This window comes from Lissotriton vulgaris, chromosome 1_1 (genome assembly GCF_964263255.1).
Source record: "Lissotriton vulgaris chromosome 1_1, aLisVul1.2, whole genome shotgun sequence".
NCBI lineage: Eukaryota > Metazoa > Chordata > Amphibia > Caudata > Salamandridae > Lissotriton > Lissotriton vulgaris.
The window spans coordinates 1,394,554,274-1,394,574,443 of NC_141685.1; the positions used below are offsets into that span (position 1 = coordinate 1,394,554,274).

General features: G+C 47.7%; 1 protein-coding gene across 7 annotated transcripts in view; it reads left to right on the forward strand.

The window, feature by feature from the left end:
* The window catches only part of KMT2E (lysine methyltransferase 2E (inactive)), a 1,891,352-nt gene that overhangs the window by 886,134 nt on the left and 985,048 nt on the right, over window positions 1–20,170 (forward strand). For all 7 annotated transcript variants that reach the window (XM_086966923.1, XM_086966942.1, XM_086966930.1 and 4 more), the window contains one exon: window positions 19,478–19,608. In XM_086966923.1, the coding sequence (XP_086823049.1) occupies window positions 19,478–19,608 (131 nt within the window). The remainder of the gene's footprint in view (window positions 1–19,477; window positions 19,609–20,170) is intronic.

Below are 20,170 nucleotides of genomic sequence, written 5' to 3' on the forward strand. Positions count from 1 at the left end.
GGTCGAGTGGATGCCGGGGGATTAAATATCATAAATTTTGTTTTGTCGGCATTTATTTCAAGACCACGGCATCGACAAAAGTCCCCAAAGCCATTCAATATCCGTTGAATCCCCATAGGGGACTTGGAAAGCAGGAGGTTATCATCGGCGAACATAATCGCCGGAACCCTCCTGCCTGCCAGCCTTGGCGTGTCGTTGTTAGGAACGTTGTCCAGATATGAGATTACACCATTAACGTAGAGGCAGAACAGGGTCGGTGCCAAGACACAGCCCTGCCTCACCACTCTACCGACTGCAAACCTTGGTGACAGCGCCCCATTCCTCCCGCATCTAACCCAGATCAACCATTTCTGGAGTTGGGATTTCCATTGGCCCTGGAAAGACCAACTCCAGGCATAGTGCATTGTGATCGCTGCCAGCCCTAGGGATTACCCTGAAATCAATGACCTTGGACCACATCCTTGTTTCAACCATGATGTAGTCGAGATTCATGACCCCTCTTGTTAAAAGTGCACATCGACCGAGTATTGGACGGTGTACGCCCGTTACAGGCCATTAAAGAATTGTTTAAAGTACGGGCCATAATCTGGATCGCTAAGGGAGACCATGATTTGGGACATGGGGATTGGCATGGTGGGATAGCCCAATAATCATCCTCTCCCATAAGGACACCCTCGCTCGTTCCCAAGAGGTGCTCGTAATGGCAGTTCCCATCTCCAGCCACCAAAAGATTGCAGTCACTGGGCAATGTACTCAAGATATGGGATAACTCATCAATGGTGGTCGATTCGGAAGCCAAACGAACTGGGCGTGAGTATACATTCACAATAGCTAGTTTGAAAGAATTTGGCCATTTCAAAACTATACACTGAACATCTTCGGAATATGTGGCCAAATTATCCACAATACAACCCAAGTGGAGAGTGACCCAAATGGTAAGGCCACCTGACGGTCGTCCTTTCCCTCCCCACCTAGCAGGTACATGGCATGTGGCCAATCCCACTCTAAAATGTTCGCCCCTGGCCCAAGTCTCTTGGAAGAGACAAATATAATTTTGGTCCACCAGGGACCCCGACTCTATACAGTTTAATTTATGCGTTAGACCCGCCAGACTTGTGTCTAGTGAAAGAGGGATGGGAGTTACCACTCAAACCCCCTAAACAGAATATTGTGGATTATATACTTGGTCTCCGCTCCAGGATGGCTGAGTACATGAAGAAGGCAACTAAAAACCTTGAGGCTAGCCAGGAATTACAGTAGGCCTGGCATGACCAAAAGGCTGTGCTGAATGTTTACCAGCCAGGGCAGAAAGTATGGGTGTTGGAGCCTGTGGCCCCAGCAGCACTCCAAGACAAGTGGAGTGGCCCTCATACTATAATTGAGCAGAAGGGTGAGGTCACCTACCTGGTGGACCTTGGAACTCCCAGGAGCCCTCACAGGGTGCTCCATGTCACCAGGCTCAAATCATATGTTGACAGGGCAGACATGGGCTTGCACATGGCTACTGATGAGGGGCAGGAGGAAGAGAGTGATCCACTCCCTGACCTGCTCTCACAAAACCCTGATGATGGTTCCGTTGATGGTGTAGCCTTGGTAGGCAACCTCACTGACCAGCAGCAAACTTATTGCAGAAACGTTCTCAATCAGTACAGTCATATGTTTTCACTGACTCCAATTCAGACTACCAGGTGCACTTATGAAGTTGACACTGGGGACTTCTGCCTGTTAAAAATAAGATTTACAGGCAACCTGACCAAGTCAGGGACTGTAGCAGGACTGAAGTCCAGAAGATGTTGGAATTCTGAGTTATTGAACCCTCAGATAGCCCTTGGGCTAGTCCACTAGTCTTAGTCCCCAAACGTCACACCAAAGATGGTAAGAGAGAGATGAGGTTTTGTGTTGACTACAGAGGTCTCAATTCAGTCACTAGGACAGATGTTCATCCATTTTCAAGGGCAGATGAGCTTATAGATACTTTCGCCTCAGCCAAGTTTCTGAGCACATTTGACCTGACAGCTGGATACTGGCAGATCAGACTAGCTGATGATGCAAAGCCAAAACGACATTTTCCACCCCTAGTGGGCACTACCAATTTGTGGTGATGCCCTTTGGTTTGAAGAATGCACCTGCCACTTTTCAAAGGTTGGTGAACAAAGCACTTACAGGCCTGGAAGACTATAGTGTGGCATATCTTGATGATATTGCTGTCTTTAGCTCTACCTGGGAGGATCACCTGGTCCACCTGAGAAATGTTTTGGAGGCCCTGCAGAAAGCAGGCCTCACTATCAAGGCCACCAAGTGCCAGATAGGGTAGAGTCAAGTTGTATACCTGGGCACCTGGTAGGTAGAGGTCAGGTTCAACCATTGCAGAGCAAAATCCAGACCATAATAGACTAGGTTGATCCAACCATCCAGACTCAGGTCAGGGCTTTATTGGGCCTGACTGGGTACTATAGGAGGTTTGTCAAATGTTATGGATCCATAGTGACCCCTTTGAATGACTTACTTCCAAGAGAATGCCAAAGAAAGTTCAGTGGACAGTTAGCTGTCAAAAGGCATTTGATCTCCAGAAGCAGGCCGTGTGCACTGCTCCCATTCTGCAAAGTCCTGAGTACTCCAAACAATTCATTGTCCAAACAGATGCATCTGAGTTGGGGGTAGGGGCTGTGTTATCACAATTGAATGATGATGGTCAGGATCAGCCAATAGCTTTTATTAGCAGAAGGCTGACATCCAGAGAGAAACGTTGGTCAGCTATTGAGAGTGAGGCCTTTGCTGTGGTTTGGGCTCTGAAGAAGCTGAGGCCTTACTTGTTTGCGCTCACTTCATTGTTCAGACAGACCATAAGCCCCTCTTATGGCTAAAACAGATGAAAGGTGAAAACCCCAAAATTTGAGATGGTCCATTTCCGTACAGGGGATGGACTATACGAGTCTGCCCTCGTGCTGCTGGACAAACCTCTGGCAGGGGACGCTGGACAATAGGTTTCCTGTCACAGGGAGGTATGAGCACCTCTCAGACAGGATTTAGTGTATTGGGGCTGGGTGGGTGCACTCCAAGAGTGCTTTTATGTCTGCACTGGGGGCACATTTGGTGTCCCTGTGCATAGTCCAGCTCAAACCGGTTGCAGGGGCTACCAGCCCCTGCTCTGGCGCGAAACTGGACAATGGACATGGGTGTAGCCACCCCTTTGTCCTGACCCTCCCATAGGTGGGTTCCCAGAGTTTGTCCCACCCCTTCCTTGGGTATAAAATAGGAACCCCTGACTACAGGAATTCAGAATTTACCTGGACTAAACTCTGCTACAGAAACCAAGTTCTTTGATGATCTGCACGACGCTAGATGACTGAAGAATCTCCCTTGGAGTAAAGGAGTTACTTCCCTGCAAGGCAGGCACCTAAACGCATCTGACCGGTTTGCATCTACGCAGCTCCTGACGGACTCCGAAGAATTTGCAACAAAGGTGGTGGGTTCCCAAGCTTCCCTGAGGCCGACCTGTGCTCTCAGCAAACCTGAGACCCGCAGCCCTTGTGGGGACCGTGCAACCCGAACCCCTGGACACCGTGAACATTTGCAGGAGCTTATGCTTTTTGGCGATCCTTGAGGCTGTGCCCAGAACAGTGTTTCCACTGAAGATTACCGGCCTACACTCCACGAGTGTTCCGTGGGCTGGTGTTTTGTGATTCCTCTCGAGGTCCCTTCGCGATCCCTGGTCAGTCGACCTGTTGGTCCCTGAGAAGGTAACCTTAACTTTCCGTGGGCTTTCCTGGTTTCTCCCGGTGTGCCCTGACTCTCCATAGCTTGGGGAGTCCCAAAGACCTTGCTGTTCCTCACCGAAGCAGCTTTTCTCTGACCGTGTGGGTTGCAGTTGCCAAGGCTTGTTGGTCTCCACTCCGGATACCGACCCCCCAGCACTCGACTTCCTTCGTGTGACAGCTCGCCTCAGACTCTGGTCTTCATCGTCGACGTCTCCTGGTCCCTGTGACTGCAGAGTCAAGCTTCACCTCTTTGCACCTGAGGCACCCGACATTGGTGGGCATTCGTCTACCGAGCCCCTGGTCACTGGCAAGTGACCCAGACTATATCCCCTCTGCTTTCAGGTTCTTCTCATCTCTGATCCAGGCTTGGATCACAACGGACACTTTCCTCCTTCATGGCAGCAGCACTTTGCAGCATCTCACCATTAAAACCGACGAATATGTTGAGTATCTTGACAGCACCCAACATGGATTTCGAAAACATCACAGCACAGAATCTGCTCTCACTTTTGTAGTCGACAACATCCGACGCAAAGTTGACACTGGTCAAACTACTATTCTAGTGCTACTGGACCTCACGGCCGCATTCGATACCCTGTCTCCCGCCATCTTAACATCTCGGCTTAGGGAGGCAGGTGTCACTGGGTCGGCCCTGAGCCTCCTCAGTTCCTTTCTCCTTGATAGGGAACAGAGAGTGATGCTCGGAAACCACCTTTCCCCAGCCAAGTCTTTGCAATGTGTGGTGCCACAGGGGTCGGCACTAGTCCGACCCTGTTCAACATCTACGTGGCCCCCCTTGCTAGGCTGGTAAGATCGCAGGGGATGGAGGTGGTATCATACGCCGATGACACCCAGATCATGGTGTCATTCACTCATTCCTCTGTCACTACATCTGCCTTCAGCTTCAGGTCATGTATGCAACATGTAGCAGATTGGATGGTCATCAACTCCCTGAAGCTGAACGGCGACAAGACAGAGGTGTTGGTCTTTGGGAAGGACCAAGATGTCTGGTCGAGTGAGTGGTGGCCTTCCTCTCTCGGCACCTGCCCCACTCCCTCTCAATTGGCCAGAAATCTCGGTGTGGTGTTCGATACTTCACTCTCGATGTCTCTTCAGGGGAATCGGACTGTGGCAACCTGTTGGGGCGTGATCAGGATACTCAACAGAATTCGCAGCTATCTGTCCCTTCATGCACGTAAGCAGATTGCAGTCGCCCTTGTTGGCTCCAGGTTAGATTACTGCAACTCTCTATACATGGAGTCCAACAAGGGCCTCATACATCGGCTGCAAACCGTGCAGAATGCTGCTGCACGTTTTGTTCTAGACCTTCCTAAGACATCATCTGCCACCACCGCGAGGAGAGACCTCCACTGGTTGCCTGTCCAGCACAGAATCTATTTTAAAATTCTGTGCTTGACCTACAGAGCTCTCGAGGATGGATCTAAGGGCGCTATCAGCTCCCTACTTACCCGCTACCATCCCACAAGGTGCCTTCGCTCTGCGGGACTACTCCAGCTTGCTGTCCCTCGCTTCAGGCTTACCAGATGGGGAGCCAGGGCCTTTTCCGTCGCTGCCCCTCAGCTCTGGAACACCGTGCCTATTGAGATTAAAACTCTACCTTCTCTAGACTTGTTCAAAAAGGCCTTAAAAACGTGGTGCTTTTCAAGAGCCTATTCAGGATGAACTGCTTGGTCTTGGTTATGAGCTGGTTTTTTGAATTAGGCGCCTTGACGCCCACTGGGCTAAGTTTGCGCACGACAAGACTCCTTTCATTTAATTTCATTTTCATTTCATTTCATTTCATTTCATTTGACACCTACGCACCCGGCTTCCCTGGGTGAGGTAACACGAGTACTCTGGTGCTCACATGGGTGCTGGCCTTAGAACCTTCTAAGTCTAAAAGAATTTGCTCAAAGTCCTCTTCTAAGTGTCCTTAAACTCTAAAATTCCAACCGCGACTTTCCCATAGGATTGTACGGAGCTTGCGGCTGTGTTCTCACACTGCAAGCATCCCCTGTGGGTCCCCTCTGTCACTACCTTGGGTGGTTCCTTGGGGTCCCAGCGATTCTTCGTTCTGTAGGCACTGTTTCTAGTAATGTCGGGGTTGTTATTCCACTTTCTAAATATATGGTTTGGTCTCCCCCTGGGGCCCACTCTGTATTGTGCTATTTACTGTTGTTCTAGTGTTTTGATATTGTGTATCTTACTCTCTAATCTCATAAAGAGGATTAGTAGAGAGTGTTCAGTAATAAATACATATATTTTATATATATCTTGTGTGGTTCTCCTTTCATTTGGTCATTCAGGAGGTTATAATCTGGTAAACCAAGCTGCTTTACTTTCCTTCGAGACTTAGCCTGAAGGCTGCTCTCCATACCTACCACTAGGATAGCTTTCAATAAAGGTTGCCTTTAACCTAATCATCAATAAGGGTTGTTTGGACTGGTACAAGGTGCCCACTATAGCTAGTGGACAGCATATACCAGGCCAACTTCTCGCACCTGGCAGCCTCAGAAGCTGCTACGACTAATAGAGGAGGTGGTGCTCGGCTCGGAATACATTGCATAGCACTGGAGGGAGTACTGGGGAATATGTACAACTCACTGCAAGGAGGGGGTAGAAAAAAGTCCCAACGCTATTTTTGGCAGCCGATAAAACGAAACTAATAGTCTTGCAGGATCCTAAGTTGGCAGCTGTGAAATCTCTAGATGAGATATCAGGCAATACTGAACTTGCTGAGGTATATAAGAGGCCCCTGGGAGGTGCTCAGGAAAGGATGGACCCCCTGGAACATTTAAACAGTAATCTGCCCAGAGTCATATTGAACACTAATGAGAGGGGGGACGAAGGTAGAGGGGTGGGGGCAACGGCTGAACATGATCTTAAATCGGTACACAGAGGTCTGTTTAATCCAAATCTACAGCAGGAGATGCGTCTTTGGGCTTTGCCGCTGACAAAATCCCGGATGAGTGTCACTCTGGAATGACATGTGATGGAGCAGTAAAGGAGTGCGACTCTGGGGGAAAAAATGTTCTCCATGTCCAACCCATCGGACACTTCGGATGATAAAGGAATGTCAGGCTCTAAAGGAAGGATCAATCGTCAGTGGCGGAAGTGAGCAGATTAGTATACATTTGGAGCAGGATCATATAGATCTAATGACTGTGCCCAAATATACATCTGAGGAAAAGGCGCTACAATTAGGAGAGGCAAACACCCTGCTTTGGGACTATTCTTCCTCATTAGAGATGTCATATAATGGAGGAAACCCTGCTAGTCATGCTGCAGGAGGCTCAGCAGAAAAAAACAGATGAAGAGATTTCGCTGCCATCAATTTATCAAAGTAATTTAGATCCCAGAGTGGAAACCTGAACAGAGAGTCAGAAAACACATACTGCATGTCGGAAACTCCAGAATACAGTCAGGAGGATTGCCAAAGCCTGCACCGAGTTCACGGAAAGAATGAACGAAGCAGAAGCACAAATATCTTATCTTGAGGATGAAACGGCTGCTTAAAAGACGGTCACAGAAGCAATTGGTGCACACAAGGATGACTCTCAGTTAAAGCTTGTTGATTTAGAGAACCGATTGCGACGCAATAATTTGAGAATTCTAGATATCCCGGAGGAAATTGATGGACAGGATGTTCGGAAACTTGTAGTTGAACTGTTTACGGAGGCTTTCCCCAAACTTTCAATGTGGAACTGATCCTGTGAAATTCAAAGAGCGCATCGGTTTCAATTTAAACAGCCAACCAAAGTGAGACAGTCTGCCTCTAGGCCAAGGGCAATATGGATATGTTTAAACAACTTCCTTGCGCGTAAGGCTGTATATGATCTGGCGCAGCCAGATAGGAAGAGAGCAGGGAAGGGCCGCAAATGTTTTGTCCGCCCCGATTTCTGCTATCAAACAGTGTAAAAAAGGTGGCAACTCCGCCAACTAATCAATCTATTTCAAGCCAAGGGAGCGCAAGCTTTTCTGTTGAATCCTGCTAGGTTGAAAATAGTCTTTAATGAGCAAACAGGGTTTTATACATCAGAGGCGCAAGCTAAGGAATATCTCCACTCAATTTAAGCACAATTTACAGCTAGGGGTATTAGTATATCAGGATGGCTTAAATATGGATGCATGGAATAGCTAAACTTTTGGGATATTGCTAGTCTAGATATGTGATCATCATGTCTCGTAGAAGTGTTAAAAAAAAAATTTTATGAGGGAGATATATAGAGACACTGAGGCAGTGTCTCAAATGATATATGTTTTCAAAATTGTTTATTTTTTCTTCTTATCAAGTAAGGCGAAAGATGACGATCTGGAGCGGGTGAAGGGCATATAGCGGGTAGCAAGGAAGCTTCCCATCGGATAGACCATAGATTCTATTGCCCTGTTTTTGGGGAGGGAAGGGAGGGTGGGGGGGGGTAGAGGGGGAGACAGGTGTTTGGGAGTGTGAGGGTTGTATAGATGGTATAGGTAAGAAGTTTGGGGTGGGGGAAAATCAATGCATAAAAAAGGAAATTAGGCTATCTTTGGTGTTTTAAAGGTAACCATATAAGTCCAAATGAACACAGCAACAAGGTATGGGGGTAGGACGATAGCCTTAGAGCTGCGTATATGTTCTTTTCATGCCTGTGGTCTAAACAATCGCGGTAAAAGGCAACGAGATGCTGCTGATTTACGGCTAATGAAACCAGACATTCTGTGTTTACAGGAAACGCATATCCCATGGAGCAAACACAGGGTATTAAATGAGCTTGGCTGTATATTACTTGCAGCATCTTGATAGACTACCACAAACGGGGGGAGGCTATTATGGCACGGAAAGGAATTCAAGGGACAGGGAGGATACTGGTGGACAACTTTGGTAGGTGGGCTATAGCGGAATGCTTGGTGGAGGCTGCTAATGTTGTAATATGCTCAGTCTATGGATAGAATTTTGATGAGGCAGCAATATTAGCAGGGTTGAAAGTCGAGCTGGCATCATGGTGTACCCCTCTGGTTCTATGTGGGGACTTTAACATTCATTTGGCCTGTCAGAGGAAGGAGCTAAATTATAACAACTATGGGGCCGAAAATCCAAGGTCTTTAAAGGGCTGCGACAATTAATTGGGGACCATGGATTGGTAGATGCCTGGCAGACCTTGAATTATCCTGACCCAGGATACACTTTTTACTCTCACCCTCACCATAAATTAGTTAGGCTTGATCATGTCTTTATGTCAAAAACACTTATGGCGGGGCAAGGATGTAGTTATGGTCAAGGATCACAGTGGACCACAGTCCATTGTTCCTCGATATCCCCGAAATCAGTAAAAATCTGCCGTTAGGATCTTTTTCTTTTGAAAGGAAGCTCTTGTTGGACAGTTCCTATCTTAATCATATTAAAGCCTGGGTTACACACTTCTTGAATATTAACAGAGGCTCAACCTCTAGGGCCATTGTGTGGGATGCTCTAAAGGCTGGATTAAGAGGTGAAACGCTCAGCTATGGACTGTGTAGTCAGAAGCAACTCCAGATTACTATGCAGGTGCTCCTAGACGATCTCAAAATAGTAGAGGAAGAACTTATCCAAGGAATTATCACAGGAGTGGATATGCAGGTGTTGCAAAGCAGGATAGCCTGTTTTGAAGCCAAAATTAACATGGGGTGGAGCAAGGAAATTGCTAGCAAGTATAAGATACATAGACAGGAAATGTAGGAATATGGGGAAGCTGCAGGGCGCTGTCTGGCACAAAGAATATGGGCTAAGGAAGCTTCACAAAGAATTGGTCCAGTGACTGATGAGGCAGGGAATACAGTGGAAACAACTCGGGGATTTTGGAAGTATTCAAGCTTTTTATAAATAGCTCCACACACAGAGTGAATGTAACGATCAAACTAATAATGCCTTTTTTCAACATTTAGAGATGGTAGGTATACAACAAGAAGAGTAGTAAACACTTGACACCCCGATATCTATGGAGGAGATTGAGGCGGCGATAGGTTCATTAGCCAGGGGAAAGGCAGCAGGACCAGATAAACTACCACTTGAGGTCTATGGTGCTTTGTTTCAGGAGATAAAGGAGGATATGCGTGCTACATTTCAAGATGCACAGCTTGGGAAGCCTCCACCACTTTAGGAAGCGGCCAACATAGTAGTTTTGGGAAAAAAAAATATAAACCTCTAGCTTTGCCAGGGTCTTATAGACCAATATCTTTATTAAATTGTGACAGCAAAATGTATGCTAAAGTTTTAGCAACTAGATTGGCGTGAGTAATTACGCCCCCGGTGTCTATTCACCAACATGGATTTATACCTTTCAGGGGCCCGGTCAACCATATAAGCAGAGTAGTTATCTTGATCGATCTAACTAATGTACAACATAACAGGTTGGGCTTGATACTTCTTGACGCCGAAAAGGCGTTTTACCGTGGCTCCTGGATCGTTTCGGACAATCTCAGTCGGCATTACTCGGCCGATCACAAGTGGCGGCTCCATCCTGAGGTGGTCCATCTCGTCTGCAAGATGTGGGAAATTCCTCGGTTGGACTGCTTTGCCACTCGTGAGAACGCTCACTGCCCGTTGTTCTGCAGTTTCCGATGCCGGGAGCTTTGGAGGACGTGTTTCAGTTGGATTGAAGTTTGCAGCTCCTTTACGCGTTTCCCCCGTACCCTTGATTCCTCGAGTTCTGAGGAAGGTTTGCCAAGACCTGGCCCAAGTTATATTGCTCGCCCCAGATTGGCCAAGAAGGGTGTGGTACACAGATCACCTTCACCTCTCATCGCACCCTCCGCTCCGTCTCCCTCTCAGGGTAGGCCTCTTCTAGCAGTCGCAGGGGCATGATCTACACCCCCACCTCCAGAGCCAGCACCTTCTTGCCTGGAGATTGAACGTGGCAACCTGAGTTATTTCTCTCTCCCACCAGAAGTGGTGGATGTTATTTTATTATCTAGGAGACACTCCACCAAGTCTTTTTATTCCTCCTGGTGGTCCAAATTTGTGAAATGGTGTGGGGAGAGGTCCATTGATCCTTTAAAGGCACGTTTGTCTGATGTGCTGAGTTTCTCTCTGTTCTTGGCTCAGCAGGGCTGTGCTGTGGCTATAATAAAAGGTTATTTTTTGACTTTTATTTGTTTGCCGGACCAGCCGTCTTTGTTTAAATCTTCAGTTGTTATGAGTTTCATTAAGGGCCTAACCAATAAGTGTCCTCTCACTCCTTTCATTATGCCTCGGTGGGATTTGAATCTTGTTCTTACGTTTTTGATGGGTTCTCCTTTTGAGCATCTTCATAGTTGTCCGTTGATGCTATTTTCCTTCAAAACAGTTTTTTGATCGCTATTACCTCGGCCAGGAGGGTAAATGAGCTTCAGGCTCTTAGTTCTAAACAACCTCCATTCTTGAACATTCATGCAGAAAAGATGCTTCTCAGGACCAGGGCTGCTTTCCTGCCTAAGATGGCCACTCCTTTCCATTTTGGATAGTCTATTACTGTACCTACCTTCTATCCTCCCCCTCACCCTTCTAAGGAGGCGGAGAGACTTCATCGCCTTGACCCTGAGAGGGCGGTCAGTTTTTATCTGGACAGGACCAGGGATCTAAGGCTGGCATGATGATCTCTTCGGGGGCTACATTGGATGGATGAAAGGAAAAGCTGTCCACAATCGAACACTATCCAGGTGCATCATCTTGTGTCTCAAGATCTGCGACGCCCTAGCCAAGAAGGAGCCGCCTGAAGCTATTAGAGCTCATTCCACCGGAAGCCAAGTCATCTTCTTCTGCTTTGGCTAGAGGTGTTTCTGTTGTTGATATTTGTAAGGCAGCAACTTGGGCCTCCCTCCACACCTTTGCGAAGCATTACTGCTTGATTTCAGAGGTTAGGAGAGACGGCCATTTTTCACATTCTGTTCTGCAAGATTTTTTGGTATAGTCAGGTGGACACCCTCCTCTGGGAGAGGAACGGCTTGGGGATTCAATTCAAATGGTGAGGAATCCACAGGCAGATGTATCCATCAGAAGAACAAGTTACTTACCTTCTGTAATGGTTTTTCTGGTGGATACAGTATCTACTTGTGGATTCCTCAGTAACCCACCCACCTCCCCCTTGTCCTCCTGTTTCTTCCGAAAAAGTTATAGCTGTTTGACATTAATGTTTTTAATATGTCATTTTCATGCTTACAGTTTGGTGCTAGGAAATGCTTTGTTTATTGGCTTTTTCCAATCTGTTGATGTAGATACTATGTGTATTTGTATATATGTTATGTATACTGTGTATACTTGTCAAAATGTTGTCGGTCCACCAGTTTGCCTCTAGGGCACGGAATAAATGAGTGGAACTGACGCCAGCACGCCGACGAGGTCTTCTTATGGCTCCAATGATGTCATATGGAGTCGCGAGCGGAGCTGTGCTATTATGACGTCCTCGTCGACGTGGGAGAGCTAGGAAAAGAATTTCTGTGGAATGCTTGCGCAGAGGTAATTCAAAAGGTGAGAAATCCACAGGCAGATACTGTATCCACCAGAAAAAGCGTTACCGAAGCTAAGTAACTTATTCATCAAAGCTATACAAGCTATGTATAAATCCCTGACTGCCAGGATTTGTATAATGGGCAAAGAATCCAATCTAGTTCATATAAGCAGGGGGACAGGGCCCATGTACCCCGCTGCTATTTGTCATGTACATCAGCTCCTTCCTAACTATGTCGGAGGATAGCAATAAGATTAGCTCAACAATCTGTGGGCAGTAGCAGACTCTGGTTCTAGCCTACGCAGATGATATTGCGTTGGTGACCTCAGATCCAGCGGCAGCTATTCCGGAGATGGCGCGGCTGGAATATATATTTGGGGCGATATCAGGATATAAGTTGAATCCAATAAAAACACAAATTATCTGCACAAAGGCGGCTTGTCCAGTAGATGCTCGTGTAACCGAGGAATTGGCTTGGGACTTGAGGAGTTCTAACAGTTTTTTTGGACGTTTTTTTGCCAGGGCTTTGGTAGTGCTCCAGCTTGGAGGACGAGTCACTCTGTCGTGATAGTCGAGAGATGTTTGAGGACAGCAGGGTTTTGCGCCAAAGTTCTAATGCAGTTCTACCAAGCAGTGACTCTTCTTTGTCCTTTGTGTTAAACTGTTAAATCTGAGTTCTTGGGGAATGGGGTGCCACTTAAATACTCAATTTAGGGGTGTTATGGGAGTGACAGGTAAGAGCCAATGGGCTTCCTACCTTTAGGATGTTTACACCCTCTATATGACCACTTCCTGTGGGAAGTGGGCATTACCCTGACCCTACAATTCTAAGTCCGTTCAAAACAAAATGGAGGAATCTGACAAGTAGAGGCCACTTTAATTGGCCCGCCCTAGGGGTGGTGCTGGCTGAATGTGGGCAAACCTCCTAATCTAACTAAGTTTCCTTCTTGTCTTGCCGCCAAAAAGTGGGGTCAGGACAGGGGGTTGAGTATGTGCACTATCTGGAGAGGCCCAGGGTCGCATAACAAAGGTGGCAGGCCTTTGAAACTTCCCGGCCTGGAATACCCATCCTGCTTAGACAAGGTGTGATCATCTCCACCCAGAGCAGGCTTTGTAACTGGCCTCTGAGAGCGTAGGTTCTCACCTCAGGAGGTCAGAAATAGTTCTATGGTGGCTGGATGGTCAAGAACAGTCCTCTGAATGCATGTATTCATAAATCCAGCACTGTGTTCACAGTGTGTGTTTATTAAGATGAGGTGTACCGTACCAAATACTGTGTTTTTTCCTGAAGCCGGATTGGGTGGAGTCGATGATGTTGTGCTCTTAATGAATGAGGCGAGTTGGCTGTTGATGGCTTTCTCAATGACTTTCGCAGGGAACGGGAGAAGGGAGGTGAGTCTGTAGTTTTTGAGGTTGGTGGTGTCTGCCAAGGGAGGGGGTTGACCTCGGCATGCTTCCAGTCGTCGGGGAATGAGGCGGTCGCCAAGGAGCGGTTGATGGTGTGGCGGAGCATCTGTGCAAATGTGTCCGCTTCTCTGTTGAAAATGTGGTGGGGGCAGGGGTCCGTGGGGGGCCCAGAGTGGATTGACTTTATCGTCTTCAGTGTGTCTTCCATAGTGAGGGCTGTCCAGCTGTCAATGGTTTGCTTCAGGGTGTTGGGAGTTGTTGTTGGAGGTTCCATGTGTTGGTTGTCCTCGACGAAGTTGTTGTAGATGCTCTTGATTTTGTGGTGAAAGAAGGTGCTGAATTTGTCGCAGAGGTCTTGTGAGGGAGGGATGTCAGTCGACTCGCTGGTGAGTCGGGCAAACTCCTTGATGATGTTGAAGAGTTCTTTGCTGTTGTGTGCATGTGTGGAGATTCTCTCTTCAATCGCTTTTTTCTTCATTTTTCTGATGAGTTGGTGGTGGGTGTTGGTAGCGGCTCTGAAGTTGTTGTGGGCTTCTGTGGATTTGGTTCTCCTCCAGGTCTTTTCGAGGTGGCGGCAGGTGCATCTGGATTCTCGAAGTTCGGTGATAAACAATCTGGCTTTCTTGGCATGGGTGCTGTTGTTTCTCTTGAGGGGGGCTATGGTGTTGGTGCTGTTGGAGATCCATCTGTGCAGGGTTTGGGCTGCTGTGTTGGGGTCATCGTTTTCCGTGATGGTTTGGATGGTGTTGCTGAGTGAAGAGGTAAGCTGGTCGTTGTTGTTTCTCGTCCAGTTTCTTCATCGGAGTAGGTGCTGGTGTCTGCGGATGAAGGGTGTTCTGAAGGTGAAATGGACGCAACGGTGGTCCGTCCATGGGAGTTCGGTGGTGTGGCTGGAGGTGATAGTGTTTCCTGTTGTGAAGAGGGGGTTGAGGTTGTGTCCTGCTGAGTGCGTGGGTTCTGTCACGATTTGGCAGAGTCCGATGTTGTGGAGGTTGTCCAGGAGGGATGTGGTGTTGGGGTCAAGTTGGTTGTCGATGTGGAAGTTGAGGTCTCCCAGTAGGGTGTAGTTGGTGCATGCAGTGGCATGCTGGGAGATGATGTCCGTGATGGCGTTGCTGAATGGTGTGCGGGGTCCAGGGGGTCTGTAGATGAGGGTTCCTCGGAGGATGGTGGTAGGGTTAGTCTGTATTTTGAAGTGTAGATGTTCCATCATGTCTGTGGGTTCGTCGGGGAGTGTGCTCAGGCTCAGGCTGAGGGTGGATTTGTGGACGATGGCGATTCCTCCTCCCTGGCGGGTGTGGTGGACTTTTCCGGAGATCTTGTACCCTTGGGGGATGACAATGGCGATGTCCGGTCCCAAGTTGGTGTTGGTCCAGGTTACGGTGAGGAAAGCTACGTCCGGGGTGGTGGAGTCGATGAGGTCGCAGATTTCGGTGGCGTGTTTGTGGTGGGATCGGATGTTCAGGAGGATACATTGCAGGGTCTTCGGTTCTGTAGTGTTCTTGTGGTAGGTGTTGCTAGGTCCGTGTTCCTGGCGGTGCTGTAGGTTTGATGGCAGCAGTGGCAGCAGGGTCCCTGCGCCAGAGGTAGGTCATAATTGCTGTTCCCGCTACTTTCTGGTGCCCAAGAAGGACAATTGCCTGCGTTCTATTCTAGACCCGGGACCCTCAACTGCTTCCTCCGGAAAGAGAAGTTCAAAATTCTCATGTTGTCTCAGGTTCTGTCTGCCCTCGACCCTGGAGACTGAATGGTGGCGCTGGAGTTGCAAGATTCCTAATTCCAGATCACAGACGCTATCTACGGTTCATGGTAGGCCAAAAGCATTTTCAGTTCACCGTGCTCCCCTTTGGCCTTTCCCGTGCCCCTCGGGTGTTCAGGAAAGTGATGGTGGTGGTCGCAGCTCATCTCTGCAGATCAGGGGTTCCAGTCTTCCCCTATCTCGATGACTGGCTGTTGAAGGCGGGCTCACCCTAGGCTGTCATCTTCCACCTCCAGACTACTGCATTACTCCCACACTCGCTGGGGCTCACTATCAAGGTGCCCAAGTCACTCCTGACTCCCTGTCAGACGCTCCCCTTCATCTGAGCAGTTCTGGACACTGTGCAATTTCGGGCCTATCTTCGAGCAGCGAGTCTGGGATATTCGAGCTATGATACCAATATTTCAGCTTCTATCTCCTGTTTCGATGACAATGACCCTGAGGCAGCTGGGCCTCATGGCCTCCTGCATCCTGCTGGTGGATCATGCCAGATGGCATATGCAGGCTCTGCAGTGAGACCTGCTTGGGTCAGAGTCAGATCCTACCCCTTACCCAACCAGACCTAACAATGGTGACAGATGCGTCACTCCTGGGATGGGGCAGCCATCTGAGAGACTCGGAGATTAGAGGCGCCTGGTCTCCAGTGGAGGCTGGGCTCAATATCAACCTGTTTGACCTGGGCGATCTGCCTGGCACTGAAAGCATTCCTTCCCTCTCTCAAAGGAAAAGTGGTGCAGGTGTTCACAGACAAAACCACCGCCAAGTGGTACTGCAACAGACAGGGCGGGGTGGGGTCGTGGACCCTTTGTTAAGAGGCTCTTCATCTTTGGGCATGTCTGGAACATCAGAACATGACCTTGGTGGTTCACCACCTGGCAGGTTCTCTGAATGCCAGGGACAAACTCAGCCGTCAGTGCCAGGTAGATCATGAATGGCGTCTTCACTCAGAGGTGGTGCAAGGTCTCTTTCAGTGATGGGGAGAGCCTTGGTTAGGTCTGTTCGATACCAAAGAGAACGCGCAATGTCAGCAGTTCTGCACGTTGGTGTTTCTAAGGCGGCACTTGCTTGGCGATGCTTTTCGTCATGAGTGGAGTCACGGCCTCCTGTATGCCTTTCGACCTGTAGCACTTCTGCCCTGAGTGATGAAGAAGATGAAGCGCGACGGGGCCCAAGTTTCTTTTGTGGCTTTAGACTGGGCATGAAGAGTCTGGTACCCCGTGCTGCTGAGTATGGCCATCGACCCTCCAATCAGACACCATCTCCTTTCATAATGCCCAATGGGATTTGAACCTTGTTCTAACCTATCTTAGGTATGCTCCCTTCGAGCCCATTCCCAGCTGTCCTCTCAGATTCCTCACTCTGAAACTGCCTTCCTTGTTGCCATCACCTCTGCTCGCAGGGTGAGTGAGCTTTAGGGTCTATCTTCCAAGCCCCCTTTCTTCTCTGTGCATCCGGACAAAGTGGTGCTTAGGACGAGACACTTGTTCTTTCCTAAAGTAACTTCACCCTTTCCCCTAGGACAAGCCATCACTTGGCCTGCCTAAACATGGGTTGTCCTTCTACCTTGACCGTACAAAAGATTTTCGGTGAATGATCAACTATTTGTTGGCTATGTAGGTGCCAAGAAAGGTCAGGCTATTCAAAAATGTACCATCTCTCGAAGTGTTGTCCTTTGTATTAAAATATGTTATGCTTAGGCGAAGAAGGCGCCTCCAGTGGGGCTGCATGCTCATTCCACTAGGGCTACGGCAGCAACCACTGCATTTGCATCTGCCAGGCGGCCACTTGGGCATCTTTGCACACGGTTTAACAAGCATTACTGCCTAGACAGCCAAGTCCTGAGGGGCTGCTATTTTGCCCGTTCGGTCCTCCAAGACTGTCTGGTGTAAACTTAGTTCGCAGATTCACCACCGAGGATGGTATTGCTGGGTTATCTATTCTAAGGTAAGGAATCTACAACTAACTCTCTCTTTCAGATGAACAAGTTACTTTCCTTCGGTAACAATGTGTCTGTAAGAGACATAGGTTAGTTGTAGATTCCTTACCGCCTCACCCATCCTCTCCGCTCTGCGAACTGACTTCTAGGGACAAGGACTCCCTTACAGGTCCCTAGTTGGGGAGATCCAATTTTCAGTGTCTTTCATGACTCTGCGCTTACCGCCCTTGACGTCAGCGTGCAAGGGCGGTATCGAAGTTGGCACTGTGACGTCTACCCAGCGAACATGACTCCGACAACGGACGCTGAGTCGACTGACACCACCTACCGACGTGCACGGGTACTGCTAAGAAACAATTCACTGGATCCAGGTTGAGGTCTGGGGGTAATTCTAAGGCAAGGAATCTAAAACTAACCTATGTCTTACAGATACATTGTTACCAAAGGTAAGTAACTTGTTCTGCTTGCCCTCACTACCACAAAAGAGAGCGTTAGTATTATCCGCTGTAGTCTCTGTAAACCACCTGGGGATCCACTGGACTCCCTGCACAGTGTAGTAGTGTTTAGTACACTATATAGAGAGCTAGCTTCCTACACTGAATCACATGGTCAATGCCCTGCTAGAGAACCCACGTTATGCTGGGTGTTGTGATTGTGTTTCCCCACCACCTCCACCAAATTGCTGTAAGCCATCACCAATATAGTATTGTTGCACCAGTAAACTCAGGGCCTACTTCTTGAAACCCACGAGTTATGAAATGTGGATGGGCTTAAGGGACCTTTCGCTTCTTAGCTTCCTTCCCAGCCTCCACACTGCCTGCAATATATACAAATGCCTCTTCCACTACTCCTCTACTCCACCCCTGTGTCTCATCTTTTGTCTCCATTGATTTCTGCTGCCATCTCTCCTGTGCTCTATTCAATGTCCTTGTCTTTGGCTTCCTCACCACCTCTCATGGTTCTTGCTGCCTCCTCTTCCTTTCCATTTCTCATCTCAAGCTTCCGTGTCTCTGTCGCTTAGTCTTCCACCAACTTATGTGCGTCTCTCACTGCTCAGGTGTCTTATTTGTTCAATTCAGGCTTTGACTAGTAAGGCTCTAACCCCCCATGCCACTTTGCATCCAGATGGGAATAAATAGCTAGGTAGGTTACTTTTTGAGTGTCTGCAAACCCCAGAGTTACTGGAGCCATTGTGCTGTATAGCCAAGGCAACGGTGTTCATTCACCATTCCATGTGGGTAATCCTGTATATAAGTGCCTCACTGAAGTCTCCCTGCCTCTGACTCAAAAAACCTTTGGTACCTGACAGGCCCATTGATAAAGCACATATGAAACCTCAGGCCGTACAGCTATTCGTTTATGTTTTTGTCTGTCTACCATGTTTGTTACTTCTTCGGCTCCGATTTCTCACAACGTTCAGGCCCCCTTGAAGAATACCTCCTTTCCCCTCTTAATACCTTATTTAACAGCATTGCTCAGCGATTTCAACTTTCACCAGTGACATTTACAGTGATCTGTCCGATGAGTGTGAACACTGGAATTGATGTCTGTGGATTGAGTACCATTAAATTTGATAACAGAAGCATCTGTTATTTATAGCTATTTGTAACGACAGGTGGACAGTATGAAGTGATAGATAAATAACAAAGTTGTATCGATGTCAATGTGTACATGGATTTTGTGTTTCCCTGCAGGCCCTACATCAATGATGTCTAACATATGTTCAAAAAAGCTCTATCCATTGAAGATTTTCAGGATAGCCATAATAGTTAATTATACATGAAATTAATCTAACTACAGCTCATTGTGGATGTCCTGCAAATTGGGCGTAGATCGAGCACTGTTATTTGAAACTAATGCACTTTAAAAAACTAAAACCTATTTTCTTTGTGACTGCTTGCTTTATTTTCTAAAAGTGAGTCAAAATTGCCGCTAAAATAAGTAACTTGTGTTGCTGTTTTACTGTAGAGGGTGCCACAAGCTACAGTTTCACATTGGCACAAACAAGTCCTAAAGGTGTTATGACGGCATTCTTTTGACGTTAGCTGATGCTCTTAAGTTGTCGCTCCATAAAAATTGATAGTAGGGAACAGGAAGTACCTACTTTCAAGGGATTTTTTAGGGAGCATTCTTGTTGATTTGTTTTCAAGTGCTTTGTCTCTTTTTTCCTTTATAGAGCCATGTACAAAAAAATAAGAAAATACTTAAAGCTGCCAAAGACTTGCCCCCAGATACCCTTGTTATTGAATACAGAGGAATGTTCATGCTGAGAGAGCAGTTTGAGGCTAATGGCTATTTCTTTAAAAGGTATGTACTGTTGTTAATAAATGTACGGTTTGCATTTCATTTTACTCACCACTTTTTAGGTCTTGGCTGCAGATAGCTTTGCCGGGTGTTATACTGGGGCGGTGACGTCAGGCAGGGGAGGGTCAGGGTGGGGGGGTTGTAAAATGCGGGATATGGACCATTAGAGGTAAGTACCGTAAAAAATAAATAAAACTAATTTTGTTGCCCACTCTGCATCGCCAAATGTGATGCAGCGTGGGCAACGAAATTCATTTTTTTTTTTTTTGGTACTTACCTCTAATGGTCCATATCCCGCATTTTACAACCCCCCCCACCCTGACCCTCCCCTGCCTGATGTCACCGCCCCAGTATAACGCCCGGCACGGGCCGTGCCTGCACCCTGGTGGCCTCGCCAGTTCTGGTTCACAGAGCTTGTCCTTCTATCGGAGTGCAGACCCATTCTATTACATCCATTACCAAACTTGCTAACGGGACCTATTATATCTTCGATTGTCGACTTGGCTACTGAACACTGAGTTTGCCGATCTAGCCATCTCTGCTGATTGTTGGGAGGTTCTTGCGA